The sequence below is a fragment of the Chrysochloris asiatica genome, unplaced genomic scaffold (genome assembly GCF_000296735.1).
Source record: "Chrysochloris asiatica unplaced genomic scaffold, ChrAsi1.0 scaffold00027, whole genome shotgun sequence".
Taxonomy (NCBI): domain Eukaryota; kingdom Metazoa; phylum Chordata; class Mammalia; order Afrosoricida; family Chrysochloridae; genus Chrysochloris; species Chrysochloris asiatica.
The window spans coordinates 5,200,354-5,217,212 of NW_006408545.1; the positions used below are offsets into that span (position 1 = coordinate 5,200,354).

The following is a 16,859-nucleotide window of genomic DNA, read 5'->3' on the forward strand; positions in this document are numbered from 1 at the left end:
GTCAGCAGTTAAAACCCACCAGCTACTCCTCAGAAACCCTTTAAGAGTCTTTATGAGTCACAACCAACTCAATGGTACTTAACAACAATATACACTGGATAGCACTTCTAGAATTATTTTGATTGGGAGTGGTGAGGGTAGGTAGCCTTAAGGAGAAAGCGTTCTGCCATTTCTCACTCTTAATTATAATTTCAGCTGTAGGGTTATTTAAAAATGGTGTCCTTTATCAGGTTTGGACACCATTTTAAATAACCCTACAGCTGAAATTAAGGAGCTCTGGTAGCATAGTGGTTATGAATTGGGCTGCGAACCGCAAGGTCAGCGGTTCAAAACTACTAGCTGTTCTGTGGGAGAAAGATGAGGCATTCTGCTCCTATAAAGATTTACAGCCTCAGAAACCCTGTACAGGGTCGCTATGAGTCGGAACCGACTCCACAGCACACAGCCACCACCACCACAGCTGAAATTATAATTAAGAGTGAGAAATAGCAGAACACTTTCTCCTTAAGGCTACCTACCCTCACCACTCCCAATCAAAATAATTTTAGAAGTGCTATCCAGTGTATATTGTTGTTAAGTACCATTGAGTTGGTTGTGACTCATAAAGACTCTTAAAGGGTTTCTGAGGAGTAGCTGGTGGGTTTTAACTGCTGACCCTTCGGTTAGTAGTCCAGGTTTAAGGAACTCTGGTAGCGTAGTAGTTACAAATTGGGCTGCGAACCTCAAGGTCAGCAGTTCGAAACTACCAGCCGTTATGCGAGAGAAAGAGGAGGCTTTCTGCTCCCATAAAGATTTACAGCCTAGGAAACCCTGTACAGAGTTGCTGTGAGTCAGAACCGACTCCACGTCACACAACAACATCAGGTTTAGAAAGTTCTCTTTGTACCCAGTTAGCCGGGTCATTTTTGTTTGTTCTTTAAACTCAAAATGGAGGTTGAATTAGGCAAATGCTTTTTCTTCATTTACTTGAGATATCCCTATAATTTTTCCCTATTTATTTGTTGTTGTTAAGTGCTGTCAAGTCGATTCCGACTCATGCCAACCCTGTATAGGGTTTCCAAGGAACAGTTGGTGGGTTCAAACCACCAACCTTGTGGTTCCCAGCCCAGTGCTTATCCTACAGCACCACACCAAGGGTCCATTTTATTTTGTTAGTGTGGTGAGTTAATATTGATTTTCCATGATCAAACTGACCTTGCTTTTCTTGGATTAAACCACACAATTATTCCAATTATTCTATCTGCGTTTGATTTCATTTTGGTAAGGACTTTGTGTCTATATTCATGATGGTGATTGGCCTATAGTTTTCTTTTTTCTTACCTCTTTTGTCTGGTTTTGGTATCAGGGTGATACTGACCTCATGAAATGAATTGGGAAATGTTCTCTTTTTTTAGCTTGTGAAGACTTGATACTAATTCTTTAAATATTTGGTAGAATTCCACAGTGGAACTGTTTATAAATAGAGATTTCTTTCTTTCAGGAGTTATTTTTTTTTTTAATAACTATGGATTCAACTAGGTATCATAGAGTTTCAATTAGGTAGGGAATTTTTCTTAACAACAATATTGTTCATGGTGTTGAGTCCTCTCAGTGTCTACTAAACAAAGAGCATATACTTTGGAGAAATTTCTAGAGCTTTTGTCCTGATGTGAAATTTGGAATACTTCAGCTGATAATTAGGCCATATTACACAGAGATATAAAGCCTAGGAAACCTACACAGTGTTGCTGTGTGTTGAAACTTAACTCCAAGGAACTAAACATCAGAGAGCACAAAATGATACTGAATGTTTTAACACTGGAGGAAGATGTATTCACAACCTGTAATATGTAGATGATGCACCCTTGCTTGCTGGAAGTGAAGAGGACTTAAAATACTTACTGGTAAAGATCGAAGACCATAGCTTGGCAGTATAAATTGCACCTCAGTATAAAGAAAACAAATCCTCACCACTGGACCAAGAAATAGTATTATGATAAATGGAGAAAAAAATTGAAGTTGTCAAAAATTTCGTTTTACTTGGATCTGAAATCAACTTTCAAGAAGCAAAAAGCAAAAAAACAAAAGAAGGAAAAAAAAAACAACCTCAAAAAACCAGTTTAAAGTGTTCCAGAGCAAAGATATCATTTGAGGACTAAGGTGTGTCTGACCCAAGCCCCATAGTATTTTCAGTTGCCTCGTATGCGTATAAAAGTAGGGCACTGAATATGGGACACTGAAGAAGAATTGATGTATTTAATTTATGGTGTTGGAGAGAATTTTCAAAGTATCGTAGACTGCCAGAAGAACAAACAAATCTGTATTGGAAGAAGTATAGTCAGAATGTACCTTTGAAGCCAGCATGGTGAGACTTCAACTCTCATGTTTCAGATATATTATCAGGGAGACCACTCCCTGGAGAAGGGCATCATTCTTGGAAAAGTGGAGGGTCAGCAAAAAAGAGGGAGTCCTCCAGTGAGATGGATTGGCACAGTGGCAGCAGCAGTGGACTCAAGCAGAAACAACCATTGTGAGGATGGTGCAGGGCCGGACAGTGTTTTCATTCTGTTGTGCATAGGGTCATTATGAGTTGGAACCAACTCAGTGACACTTTACAGCAACAACAGGCCAGTGTATCAATGTGGTGCCTAAGAGCAGGTGTTCCTTGTTAGGCTTCCCACGTTTGAATTCTAACTTTATCAACTGAGTATTAGTGAATGTATTGGGCTGTGAAGACATTGGGGAGACATTACATAGGAACCATCCAGTCAGAAAAGTTGCTGAATTCTGTTCAAATTGCTTTGGTGTTTATATAGCATAATTTAGTTGGCCAAGGAACTTACAGTGTTTCTATTGGTCTGTCAGTACTAATTTTTTAAATGATGTTTATTTGGTGATATTTACATATTTTTAAATTTTACTGACTTCTTTAAAATATATGAATTTTTTCTTACTTTCTAGCAGATTTTAGCCAAATGATATAATTTAAACTGAGGACCAGTAATCATTCACATTGCTTAAATGATAATCATAGTTACTATGGATAGTTAATACTTTGTGAGAATATCTGTGCTTTCAAAATTTTAATGTGATTCAAGTGATGAATGAAGTTTGAAGTTTGAATATTGCAGATGCTGCTTTTATTTCCTGTGGAAACCCTTCCAATAACATGAGTCTCATCTAGCCATGATACATTTGTTTTATTGTCCTCTTTCTTTAGGCAAAATTAATCTTTGAATTCCAGAAAGCTTCCAAAAGTTACTTAGTAAAAGATTATATAGGGGGTATTATTATAAGCCAGGTTAACTTTGCTGTTGTCATCAGTTCTTCATCAGACTTGTAATTTTACATTGGAACTTGCTTGAAATTCTTTAAGTTATGTTGTATTTGCACATGTGATTTCAGGTAGTCGTTTAAAAAATCAGAGGAAGAGTTCATTGGAAACTCTTAGATTATATATAGAAACTTACTTCCTTTAGATAGTTTTAGTATGTTAATAATTGTGAACATTTTTGTGCAGGTTTCAACTGGATCATCTCGTCAAACTTATTTACCTTCTGAATATCAGGATTTCAGTAAATGGGAATCAGTGCTGAAAATAAAAGAAGGACTACTAAGGCAGAAAGAAATAGTAATTGACCGGTGAGTTTATTTATTTATTTACTAAATATTTCTGGTATATAGAAGTATAGATTAATTAGAAGTTATAGAACTATGTTGCTTATAGACAGTGTCATTTGAGTAGGCAATAGTATTGTCTACCTAGGATAAGTAAGAAAATCTACAGAGAAACCATGAAAACTAATACACTGTAAAGTCAATTTGGAGGAATTGATAGTACTATAGCATTCAAAGTAGAAATAGAAAAATGTACTATTTAAGATAACTGTGAAATCTATAATGAACGCAGGAGTGACTCTATTAAAAGTGGTTTAATTTTTTTCCTTGATGTGAAAAACTTGAAGGCATTGAAGGATATAAAAGAGGACACAGCTAACAGGAGACAACGTGGGTATGAATTGGAAGGCGCATTAACATAGAGTTTATTTTTTACAAACTTATTTATAAATTAACTGTGACCCAATCAATACCTAAATAGTATTTTTCATTACACTTGTCAAGTTCATGCTAAAAATTTATGTTGAAGGCAATGAGTAACCAAAAGAATTTTCAGGAAAAATAAGGCATATAGGACTTGTTTTGTTAATTGTAAAAATATGCCATATAGCCACTTTAGTCTAATGATTATGGTATTGGTTTTGGAATAAGAGTTCAAGTCTTCCTTCACCAACTCAAAGCTGAAACTTAAGCAAGTTACTTGATTTCCCTAGGTATGTATCTTCATGTATTTGAAAGCTGTAATGTGCCAGGCATCATGCTAAGAGTAATACTCAAAATCAAATTATGAGGAGGAGAGAACCTTTAAGGGATTATTAGGACAAATATGGAGAAACTAATAGCTTGATGTTTCCAAAATTATTTACAAAGTAACTTTTGGAATAGGTGTGACTGGAGAAAATAGGTGTCTGTATAACTGGACCTTTATTAAATGATGAAGATAACAATTCAGTTCAGTTACTAGGAGATATAGACCATTTATTCACTGTATATTTGTTGAATGTCTTAGCATAAACTGATGTTAAGTGTCATTGAGTGGGCTCTGACTCAAGCAGCCCTATTCAGTGTAATTTATTCAGGGTTTCCAATGAGCACTGGTGGGTTTAAACCACTCACCTTGTGGTTAGCAGTTCAGTGCTTATCTTATGGCACCACCAAAGGGCTTCAACATATAGTAAGAACTTCTTAAGTGCTGGAGACACAGTAGTGAACAAAGTCTTGGCCTCATTGAACTTATACTTTATTGTTGTTAAGGTCTTAGAGTCAGTTCTGACTCCTAGCAACCCTGTATAGTGCTGCCATGGAGCATCTCGTGGGTTTGAACAACCCACTTTGTGGTTAGCAGTACAGTGCTTATCCTACAGCTCCACACCAGGATTACAGCGATTATACTAGGGGACTTGACAGTTTGTGGAAAAGTGGAATTAAAAGATAATGGAATTTTTCCATGAACTTTTGAAAACCCCTCAAAATCACATGGATATCCGGGAGATAGCAAAATAAATAAGGAAAATAAAGATAATGTTGTAGAGATGTTGCAAGCTTAGAATTTCATTTGGACTTGATGAGCTTTATAAGGTATTTTCCACCTCTTGATGGTAAGATTCTCATCAGCTTCAATTAGAACTTGATTGCATGAAAATAATGTCTTTAAAGTAAAGGCATTCCAGAGTGAAGACATAGCATTTATTGTAAGTTAAATAGCAAGACGCAAAAGCACAGCATGATCTTGTTAGATTCCAAGAAAAGTATAGAAGACTATACTGCATACAGTGTTAGAGGTATTCCTTCGTGGTCGTGATATGCCATGGAGTCAGTTCCGACTCATAGCGACAGTGTTTCCAAGGCTGTAAATCTTTACAGAAGCAGAAAGCCTCATCTTTCTCCTGCAGAACAGCTGGTAGTTTTGAACTGCTGACCTTAAGGTTCGCAGCCCAATTTGTAACCACCACACTTCCAGAGCTCCTTTAGAGATATTCCATGGCATAAAGAAAATCTTAACTGCATTCCCTATGTATTGTGGTAATATGGTTTTTAAAAATTCCCAACTTTCATTGTTCTAAGATTGGGAAGACTTTTAGTTCTGATGTCAAATTGTTAGAATACTGAAAGTTCTGATTTCAACTATTTTAACAAATTTAAATAGAGACTATTAGAAAAGCATATTCTTTATAATGTAACTTCAACTTTTGTTTTACAGGCAGAAGCAACAAATAACCCACCTACATGAGAGGATAAGAGATAATGAACTGCGGGCAAAACATGCCATGTTAGGACATTATGTCAATTGTGAGGATTCTTATGTGGCCAGTTTGCAGGTAGGACTACAGATGACTGTGTAATAATTGTTTTAATAGTAAAGCATGTTTTAGTAATTATAAGATTGTTGTTGTTGTTCTGTGCCATGGAGTCGGTTCCGACTCATAGTGACCCTGTGCAGGGTTTCCGAGGCTGTAAATCTTTACGGGAGCAGAAAGCCTCATCTTTCTCCCGTGGAACAGCTGGTAGTTTCGAACTGCTGACCCTGAGGTTCGCAGCCCGATTCGTAACCACTGCGCTACCAGAGCTAAAAAAAAATTATAAGATTAGGAACTTTTAAATTACTTTTAAATTAATTAATAATGAATTCACATGGTTCATATTTATGTGTATAGTTAGAAGTATCCATCTACTGTCTTCCATCTGTCCTGTTTACACTGAACAACTTCTATTGTTAGTTTCTCGTGTGTTCTTCCAGAGTTTATGCATAGCACAAGCAAACATAATTGTATCCTCCTTCATACAAATACGTATTAGAGTATATACATCATCCTGTATTTTGCCTTTTCTTATATAAATTTTATATAAATAAAATTCTTATTTCCATATCCTCTCTTAGATAGAATCTCTTTTGTTTGCTTTTACAGCTGTGTGGAGAAAGCGTAATTTATTTAACTTGTCCCTGACTCCTCTAAATTTGGTTTGCTTGCAGTTTGGGGGCTATTATGCCACGGGGGGCATCATAAAGTTTGTGGAAAAATCCCATTGTTTTTTAAACCCATTTTCCATGAACTTTTTGAAGCCCTCTTGTATATCATGCTCATGTGCAAGTATTTCTTTAAATTTAAATTTATAGAAGTATTGTATGAGTTTGCAATTTTTTTTCATATTGCCAAATACGGGAGTCTTCAAAAAGTTCATGGAAAAATTCCATTATCTTTTCATTCCGTTTTTTCCATGAACTTTTCAAATCTCCCTCCTATTGTCCCCCTCCTATTGTCCCCCACTCTCCCAGGTATGCTAACAGTGTGCTGTCAAACTTTAGAATTTTCACCCTTCTGATCGTTTTACATTTGTGTGGAGGGTGAGGAGTTATCGCCATGTAATTTTAATATGTATTTCTTATAATAGTGATGTTGAGATTCTTTTTATAAGTGTAAAACTCACTCAGATTTCTTCTTCTGAGATATGTCTTCCATATATTTTGCTTATTTTTCTGTTAGGATTTGGTGGTTTTTGTTTACTAATTACTGATTTTCTTTATTGGTACAACTGTCAAACCTGAGAGATATTGGACTTCGAGATCCCAGCTTGTTTTTTATGCTTTCATTACTAATACTTCAAAATATTTCACTACTGTGTGCTCTTATCCATGAATTCCAGTCACATGATAGCAAGAATTGTTATTAATGAAACTAATACTGTGTTGTTATATAAAATACTGTGGTATTTTAATACTATACAAGTAGTATAATGTGCTTTGATAATATTTTCATTAGGACTGTTCAGCAGCTCCTTATAATTTTGTCATTCTGAAAATAAGTTTTACTTTAATTATGCAGTCATTGTTGTATTAACAGAAGTGTGTAAACTTTAATGTGTAACAGAACACTGAAACAAACATTCTTGTAGAGGGCTCTCCAACTCAGTTTACAAGGAAGAAAATCTGAGAGAATATGGACCCCAGGGACTAATAGAATTATTAGAAGGATTTTAAATTATGCTGGGAATTGAAAGATTCCTTAAATAAGTGTGTTATTGTTGTGGCTAAGTGTGTCAAGTCGGCTCCAACTCACAATGACCCTGTGTAGGGTTTCTGAGGAGCAGCTAGTGAGCTTGAACTGCCAACCTTGTGGTTCAAACCAACTTTGCAGTCCACCACACTAGGATTCCTTAAATAGGTACAATAAATATAAAATATGAACGTTTATAATTAGATAGATATAAGTAGCTGATAAAATGGGAAGGGTTAGAAGAAATATCAAATATGATAGTAAATATTATCTTTAACAAAGGAAGTTTTACCTAGTATTTATGAATACAACCACTCACCTGTCAGTTTGTCTTACTTTGGTGACTTGCTTGTTGCTATGATGCTTGAAGCTATACCACTGATATTTAAATACCAGCAGGGTCGCCTTTGGTGGACAGGTTGCACCTGAGCTTCCAGACTAAGCCAGACTAGGAAGAAGGAGAAGCAGACTACTTCTTAATACTTAGCCACTGAAAACCTTTTGAATAGCAATGGAAAAATGAGAGGTACTGTGTCGGAAAATGAAAACTTTATGAAGAGCAGCGAAACAGTGTAAGATATAATACTAGAAGATGAAGCCCTTCTGATGGAAGGCACTCAAACTATGACTGGAGAAGAACTACCTCCTCAATGTAGAGTTGACCATAATGATGTGAATGGAAAAAAGCTTTCGGGACCTTCGTTTGCTGACGGACCACAACTCAAAGTGAGGAGAAATAGTTGCAACATCCATTAATTATTGGAATGTGGAATGTACAAAGTATGAATCTAGGAAAATTGTAAGTTGTCAGAAAATGAAATGGAATGCTTAAAGATCTATATCCTAGGCATTGTTATTGTTAAGTGCCGTCAAGTTAGTTCCAACCCATAGCAACCTTGTATAGGATTTCCAAGGAGCAGCTGATGAGCTTGAACCACCGATCTTTGGCTTCGAACCAACTTTTCAGTCCAGCACATTAACCTACAGCGTCACACAAGGACTCCATCCTAGGCCAATACTGAAATACACTGATATTGGCCATTATGAATCTGACAATCATATGGTTTACTATGTTGGGAACAACAAATTCAAGAGGAATGGTAACACATTCATTGTCAAAAAGAACATTTCAAGATCTGTCTTGAAATTACAGTGCTGTATGTAATGAGATAATATCCATATGTCTACAAGTTAGACCAGTTAATACCACTATTATTCAAAATTATAAACCAACCACTAAAGCCAGTGATGATGAATGATATTGAAGATTTCTGCCAACTACTTCAGTATGAAATTGTTCAAACATTCAACAAGGTGCAGTGATAATTATTGGTGATTGGAATGTGATGGTTGGAAACAAAGAGGAAAGGATCAGTAGTTGGAAAAAATAGCCTTGGTGATAGAAATGATACTGGAGATTACATGGTGGAATTTTGTAAGACCAGTGACTTAGTTTGTTGTAAATACCCTTTTAAAACAGCATAAAAGGTTATTATGCTCATGGACTTCAGTTAGAATAAAAAGGAATCAAAGTGACTATATCTGTGGGAAGAGATGGTGGGGAAGCTCAATATCATCAGCCAAAACAAGAGTAGGGACAGACTGTGGAATAGACTCGTAAGCAAGTTAAGGCTGAAAAGGAAGAAAATTTAAACAAGTCCATGAGAGCCAAGATATGACCTTGAATATATACCACCTCAATTTAGAGACCCCAAGAACAGATTTGATGCATTAGACACTAATGACTAAAAACCAGAAGAGTTGTGGGATGACATCAAAAACAACATCCATGAAGAAAGCCAAATGTTTTAAAAAAACAGGAAAGAAAGAAAAGAGAAAAACGAATGTCAGCAGATACTCTTGACAATTGCTTTTGAGGTAGAGAAGCTAAAACAAATGGAAAAAATGAAGTAAAAGAGCTGAAAACAAAATTTCATAAGGCAGCTTGAGAAAACAAAGTTATAATGAAATATGTGCAAAAACCTGGAGTTAGAAAATCAAAAGGTAAAAATGACGATCAGCATTTCTCAAGCTGAAAAAAAAAAACGGATGAAAAAATTAAAGTCTCAACTTGTAATATTGAAATATTTTGTTTTTGTTCTTAGGTGCCATCGAATCCGTACCGACTCATACAGACCTTATGCACAGTAGAACGAAACACTGCCCGATCCTGGGCCAAGTTCACTATTGTTGCCATGCAAGGTTGTATCATCTGCATATCGCAAATTGTTAATGACTCTTCCTCCAGTCCTGATACCACATTTTTCTTCATATAAGCCAACTTCTCAGATTATTTGCTCAACGTACAAGTTGAATAAGTATGGTGAATGAATACAACCTTGTGGCACATCTTTCTTAATTTTAAACCATTCAGTATTCCCTTGTTCTGTTCGAACAACTGCCTCTTGGTCCAGGCACAGATTCCTCATGAGCACAATCAAGTGTTCTGGAATACTCATACTTCACCATATTGTCCATAGCTTGTCATAATCCACACAATCAAAAGCCTTTGCATAGTCAGTAAAGCACAGGTAAACATCTTTCGGATATTCTCTGCTTTCAACCAAGATCCATCGAACATCAGTAATGATTTACCTCGTTCCACGGCCTCTTCTGAATCCGGCTTGAACCTTTGGAAGTTCTCTGTCAATGTATGCTTGTAGCTGTTTCTGTATTACCTTTAGTAAAACTTTACTTGTATGGGTTTCAAAGCGATTGTCTGATGATTTCCGCATTCCGTTGGGTCACCTCTCTTTGGAATGGGCACAGATAAGGATCTTTTCCAGTCAGTTGGCCACATAGTTGTCTTCCAAATTGCTTGGCATAGATGAGTGCCTCCTGTGCTGCCTCACTTTCTTGTAAGAATTCAGTTTTTCTTCCATCACTTCATGGTGCCTTGTTCTTTGCCAATTCCTTCAGTGCACCTTGGACTTCCTCCTTGAGTATCATTGGCTCTTGATCATATGCTACCTCTTGAAACGGTTGAACATTAACCATTTCCTTTTGGTACAGTGACTCTGTGTATTCCTTCCATCTTCTTTTGATGCTTTCTGCATCATTCAATAATTTCCCCAGAGAATCCTTCAATAATGAAAGTTGAGGCTTGATTATTTTCTTCAGTTCGTCCAGCTTGAGAAATGCTGAGCGTGTTCTTTCTTTTTGGTTTACTGACTCCAGATCTTTGCACATTTTGTTGTAATATTTGCCTTTATCTTCTTGAGCTGATCTTTGAAATTTACTGTTCAGCTGTTGGACCTCCTCATCTCTTCCATTTGCTTTAGCATCTCTACACTGGAGAGCAAGTTTCAGATCTCTTCTGACATCCATTTTGACCTTTTCCTTCTTTCTTGTCATCTTAATGTCTTTTTGCTTTCTACCTGTATGATGATGATCTTGATGTCATCCCATAACTCTTATGGTCTTTGGTCTTTAGTGCTTAATGTATCAAATCTGTTCTTCAGATGATCTCTAACTTCAAGTGGGATATATTCAAGGTCATATTTTGGCTCTGGTAGACTTGTTTTCATTTTCTTCAACTTCAGTTTGAATTTGCATATGAGCAATTGATGATCTTTTCCACAATCTGCCCTTAGCCTTGTTTTGACTGATAATATGGAGCTTTTCCATCATCTCTTTCTGCAGATGTAGTCAATTTGATTTCTGTGTTTTCCATCTGATGAGGTCTATGTGTATAGTCATATACTGTCTAAAGAAGGTGTTTGAAATGAACAAATCATTGATTTTTCAGAATTCTATCATGCGTTTTCCACCATCTTTTCTGTCACCAAAGCCGTATTTTCCAAATACTGATCCTTCCTCTTTGCTCCCAACATTTTCATTCCAGTTGCCAGTAACGATCAATACATCTTGATTGCATGTTTGATCAATTTCAGATTGAAGATATTGGTAGAATTCTTCTATGTCATCCTCACTTCATGTTTCCCAGTCGCATTTTGAGGGCCTTCCAAACCGAGGAGCTCATTTTCTGACACTATAACTGACAGTGTTTCTCTACTATTCATAAGGTTGTCAGTGACTAAATATTCTGAAGTAGTTCGTCACTCCTTCTTCCTAGTCTGTCTTTGTTTGGAAGCTCATCTGAAACCTGTGCACCATGGGTGACCCTGCTGGTATTTGAAATACCAGTGGCATAGCTTCCAGAATCACAGTAACTCACAAACCACCATAGTATGACAAACTTACAGATGAGTCTAGGGACAAAATATTAACCAATATGGAAATCATCAATAGGAGATGGGAAGAATACACTGTATCACTGTACCAAAAAGAAATGGTCAGTGTTCAACCCTACCAAGAAGTAGCATATGATCAAGAACGCATGGTACTCAAGAAGTGCAGGCTTCACTGAAAAGGAACGTTCCAGGGATTCATGGAATACAAATAGAAATCTTTCAACAAACTGATGCAGCTCTGTAAGCACTCATTCATCTATGCCAGTTCATTTGGAAGACAGCTACCTGGCCGACCAATTGGAAGAGATCTATATTTGTCTCCATTTCATAGACAGTGACCCAACAGAATGCAGAAATCATTGAATAGATTCTTTAATAATACATGTAAGTAAAAATTTGCAGAAGATAATTTAAAAAACGGTGAAACAGTACATAGGTAGGAAACTGCCAGAATCTCAAGTTGGAATTAGAAGAGGATGTGAAATAAGGGATATGATTCCTGATGTTAGATGACTCATGACTGAAAACAGAGAATACCTTAAAGATGTTTAGTTGTGAGTTTTTTTTGACTACGCAAAGGCCTTACACTATGTAGATCAGCGCAAACAATGGAAAACATTGGGAAGAATGGGTATTCCAGAAAATTTAATTGTGCTTATGATAATCCTGTAAATAGACCAAGAGGCAGTTGTTAAAACAGAACAAGAAACTGAATGTTTTTGAATCAGGAAATATGTGTGCCAGGGTTGTAGCAGATCACCATTCTTACTCAGTCTGTATGTTGAGCAAGTAATTCTGTTTTTTTTTTGTTGTTGTTGTTATTGCTATGTGCCTTGGATTGGTTTGATTCATAGTGCCCTGCATAAGGTTTCCAAGGAACAGCTGGTGGGTTTGAACTGCCAACATGTGGTTAACAGTTCAGTGTTTACCTTTCATATAGTCTTGGAAACTATATGAAGAATAACATGGAATCAGGTTTCGAGGAAGACTCATTAACAATCTGTGATATGCGAATGATATACAACCTTACTTGCTGGAATTGAAGAGGACTTAAAATACTGATAAAGGTCAAAGACTACAGCCTTCAGTATGGTTTGCATCCCAGTATAAAGAAAACAAAAATTCTGACCAGTGGACCCAAAAATAACATAATGATAAATGGCAAAAAGATTGAGTATCAAAGATTTCATTTTGTTTAGATCTATAATCAATATTCATGGAAGTAGCAGTAAAGAAATCAATGACATATTGCATTAGGCAAATGTGCTGCAAAAGACCACTTTAAAGTGTTCAAGAGCAAATATATCAGTTTAATGACATCATATTTGGTAAAACGCAGGATCGGTGAGAAAGAGGAAGATCCCCCAACAAGATAGATTGACACACTGGCAGCAATAATGTGCTTAAGCAGAACAATTGGGAGGATGGCACAGGACAGGGCAGTGTTTTATTCTGTTGTACATAGGGTTGTTATGAGGTGGAATCAACTCGACAGTACCTAACAGCAATAATATGTAAAGATCAGTTTTCTTTTTAATTATGCATAGCCTTTTGATTGTGTGTATTTTTTTGTGATCCATGGCTTGCTCATTGTTAATTTCATATGACAAAGAAACTTACGGCCTTTAAATTCTGTATATTTTAGAACAGATGAAATTAATTTGTGAAGTACATATATCATTCATAAGTGAATTTATAGATGAAAAAAATGTATTCTTGAGAAGCTACTTCCATTTGCCTTTTATAAACTTTGACATCTTACAAATAAAATGACCTAAGAAATAGATATATTAGTATCATTGATAAAAAATGAAAATCTAACTTTTATCCTAAGATCCAAAACTTTGTATGTTGTTTTGGTGATAGAATGATAAAGCCAAAATGGTTTGTACTCTTAATGCCTCATTCTAAAATTCCTGCCTATGGTTACTGACCACCTTTGTGAACTGAAGAACGTGTTTTCTTCTTTCCATTTATCTGTACTCATTGGAAAGACCAACCAACAAGTAATACTTACTTTTACACATGATGCATTTTATCATTTAAACTTCAATGATTGCTTTTATTCCTTCTTTTATTTCCATTTTATGTGTTTTCTTTCTATTGATTTATTTTTATCTGTTTATCTTAGCTATTTTTTCTATCTTGAAATAGCTTTGATTTTAATGAATGTTATATGAACGAATTTTACACACCACCACCACATTTTCAAACGAGCCTAATTTTCAACAATTATTTTAGATCCACATTGCTAAATATAGGGTTTCTGTGATTCAGAACCAACTTGGTGACATTGGATACATTTGTTTGTTTCTTTTAATTGTGCTAAATGTTGGGGACTCAAAAGTAAAAAATGGTTCTTCATTTTTCAGAACATCCAGATTATATGGGAAAACATATTCATCCATTCCTACAAAAATTATTTGTGTTCACTATGTTTAAAACAGGAGCTCTGGTAGCGTAGTGGTTACGAATCGGGCTGCGAACCTTACGGTCAGCGGTTCGAAACTACCAGCTGCTCCGCGGGAGAAAGATGAGGCTTTCTACTCCCGTAAAGATTTACACCCTCGGAAACCCTGTACAGGGTCGCTATGGGTCGGACCCGACTCGATGGCACTTAACAACAACAACAACAACAATGTTTAAAACACTGTTGTTGATTCTAGGAATATAAATGTGAATGAGGTTGGTTTGGTCCTTAAGGAACATGCAATTTAATGGCAAACATAAACAAGCAGCATCCAGTTGTAGTATGCTGGAAGTGTACATAAATGAAATGCCATGAGAATCCCTGCTGAGATCATATTAACCAGTCTTCTAGAGGTCAGATTCAGTGTCCTTGCTGTTGTTAGGTACCTTCAGGTTGGTTCCGACTCATAATAACCCTGTCTACGCACAACAGAACCAAACACTGCCTGGTCCTGCACCATTCTCATCATTCTTCGTTAAGTTTGAACTCCTTGCTGCTACCATTGTGCTGTTCCATCTCATTGGGGTTTTCCTCTTTCTCACTGACCCTCCACTTTACCTATCATGATGTCCTTCTCCAGGGACTGCTCCCTCCTGATAATGTGTCCAAGGTATAAGAGATGAAGTATCATCATACTGGCTTCCTAGGAGCATTGTGGATGTTCTTCCAACACCATCTCTAAATGCTTCAATTCTTCTACTGTCTTCCTTATTCACGGTCCAACTCATATCCATAAGAAGCTATTGAAAATACCATGATTTGGGTCAGGTGCACTTTAGTCCTTGAACTGACTTCTTTGCTCTTGAACACTTTAAAGAGGTCTTGTGCAGCAGATTTGCCTAATACATCATTTGATGTCATAACTAGTGGAGTGGAAACTTAACCTGTGAACTTGATGGACTAAAAAAAAAATAGCCAAGTTTCTGAAAAGGGTAGAGCAGTGGTGTTCCAGGCATAGGGTACAGTATGTGAGGAAGCCCGTACTCAAGAAAGGAGAAAGTGCCTATGGAGAACTATACATTAATTCTGTATGGATGAAGAGTAAAAAACGAGAATGATTAGTAGTGAGAGATGTGGTTGAACTATATTGAAGAGGAGGTAGGTAGGAGCGAGGCAGCATCAAGTCCTGAGAAAGAAGAGCCCCTTGGCTCCAGGTCTGTATAGGACAGCCCTACTTTATGACTTTTATAGTAGTATACTTATTAACAAAATATAAACAAAAGGGCGTCAAAAAGTTCATGAAAAATGGAATAGAAAGATAATGGACTTTTTTCACAATCATTTGTTAAGTCTGTGTGTGTATCTTATAAATGGCGTCAAAGGGAGAGTGCAGTGTATGAGGTGGTGACCTATACTAGAAGTCTGTCTACTCTCGCACAAAGGAAGGGTTTCTACTCTTTGAAAAATGGCAAGGGACTGTAAAATTAATTAGCAACCAGATCCTAAAAGGAATTATAAATCATCTAGAAAGAAAAATAGCCTGAAATCTTTAGGATTAGGCAGAAGAGAAGCCGTAAAAGATACTAAGCTTGGAAGCACTGTGATTTAATCTTTTAAAAATTTATTTATTTTTTGTTGTTGAGAATATACATAACAGAACATACACGAATTCAGTAATTGCTACATTTGTACTAGTCAGTGACATTAATTACGTTCTTCATGTTGTACAACCATTCCCACCCTCCTTTTCTGAACTGTACCTTATACCCATTAACTTAAACTAGCCCCTAAGTTCTTTTTATTTAATCTTTCAAATTGCTGTTGTCAGTTTGATACCATGTAGCTAGCTAGATCTTAAAAGAGCCCAGTGTTCAAGGCAGATACTCTTTATTAGTTAAGCTAAATTATTGGTTGATTTTAAGAAAACTTCAGGTGATATTTTTGGTTTAAGGTTTAAAAATTACCTCAGGGTAGTAGTTTCTGGGGTTCATCCAGCCTCCAGTGGATTCAAAAAGTCTGGATTCCATGAGAATTTCAAATTCTTTTCTGTGTTTTCCTTCCTTTTGATCAGGATTCTTCTACAGAACATTTGGTTAAAACATTTGGTAGTGGTAGTTGAACAACACCCAGTTCTTTGGATCTCATGGGCAAGAGACTTAGACATTTCACCAAAGAGGACATTCAAATAGCTAAGATGCTCAGCATGATTAGCCATCAGAGAGACACAAATCAGAACCACAATGAGAAACCATTTCACTCCTAAGAATGGCTGGCTTCCTGGTGTGGAGCTAAAGGATAAGCACTGGATAGCTAACCACAAGGTCAGTGGTTCAAACTTACCAACTGCTCTTCAGAAACCCTATACAGGGTTGTTGTAAGTTGGAACTGACTGGATAACACTTAACAACAACAATAAGCAGATCCTGAGGCTGCTTATGTACATGCAAACACCTTATAGGATTTTATTAGTTTAGGCTCATAGCTTTATGGGACATCCCATAAATTGGTCTGGAGTCCTAGTATAGAATCATAGGATAAGCACTGGACCACAAGGTCGGTTTGAATGATAAGGTCAGCAATTCAAATTCACCAGCCGCTCCTTGGAAACTGTATACAGGGTCTCTTTGAGTTGGAACCAAATTGAGGACACTTAACTGCAGCAACATG

The 16,859-nt window shown here is 36.5% G+C and overlaps 1 protein-coding gene across 1 annotated transcript in view; it reads left to right on the forward strand.

The window, feature by feature from the left end:
• Positions 1 to 16,859, forward strand: part of CEP85L (centrosomal protein 85kDa-like) — a 159,794-nt gene that overhangs the window by 100,893 nt on the left and 42,042 nt on the right. Inside the window, exons 4-5 of the mRNA XM_006839889.1 lie at positions 3,500 to 3,621; positions 5,798 to 5,915. Of these exons, the coding sequence (XP_006839952.1) occupies positions 3,500 to 3,621; positions 5,798 to 5,915 (240 nt within the window). The remainder of the gene's footprint in view (positions 1 to 3,499; positions 3,622 to 5,797; positions 5,916 to 16,859) is intronic.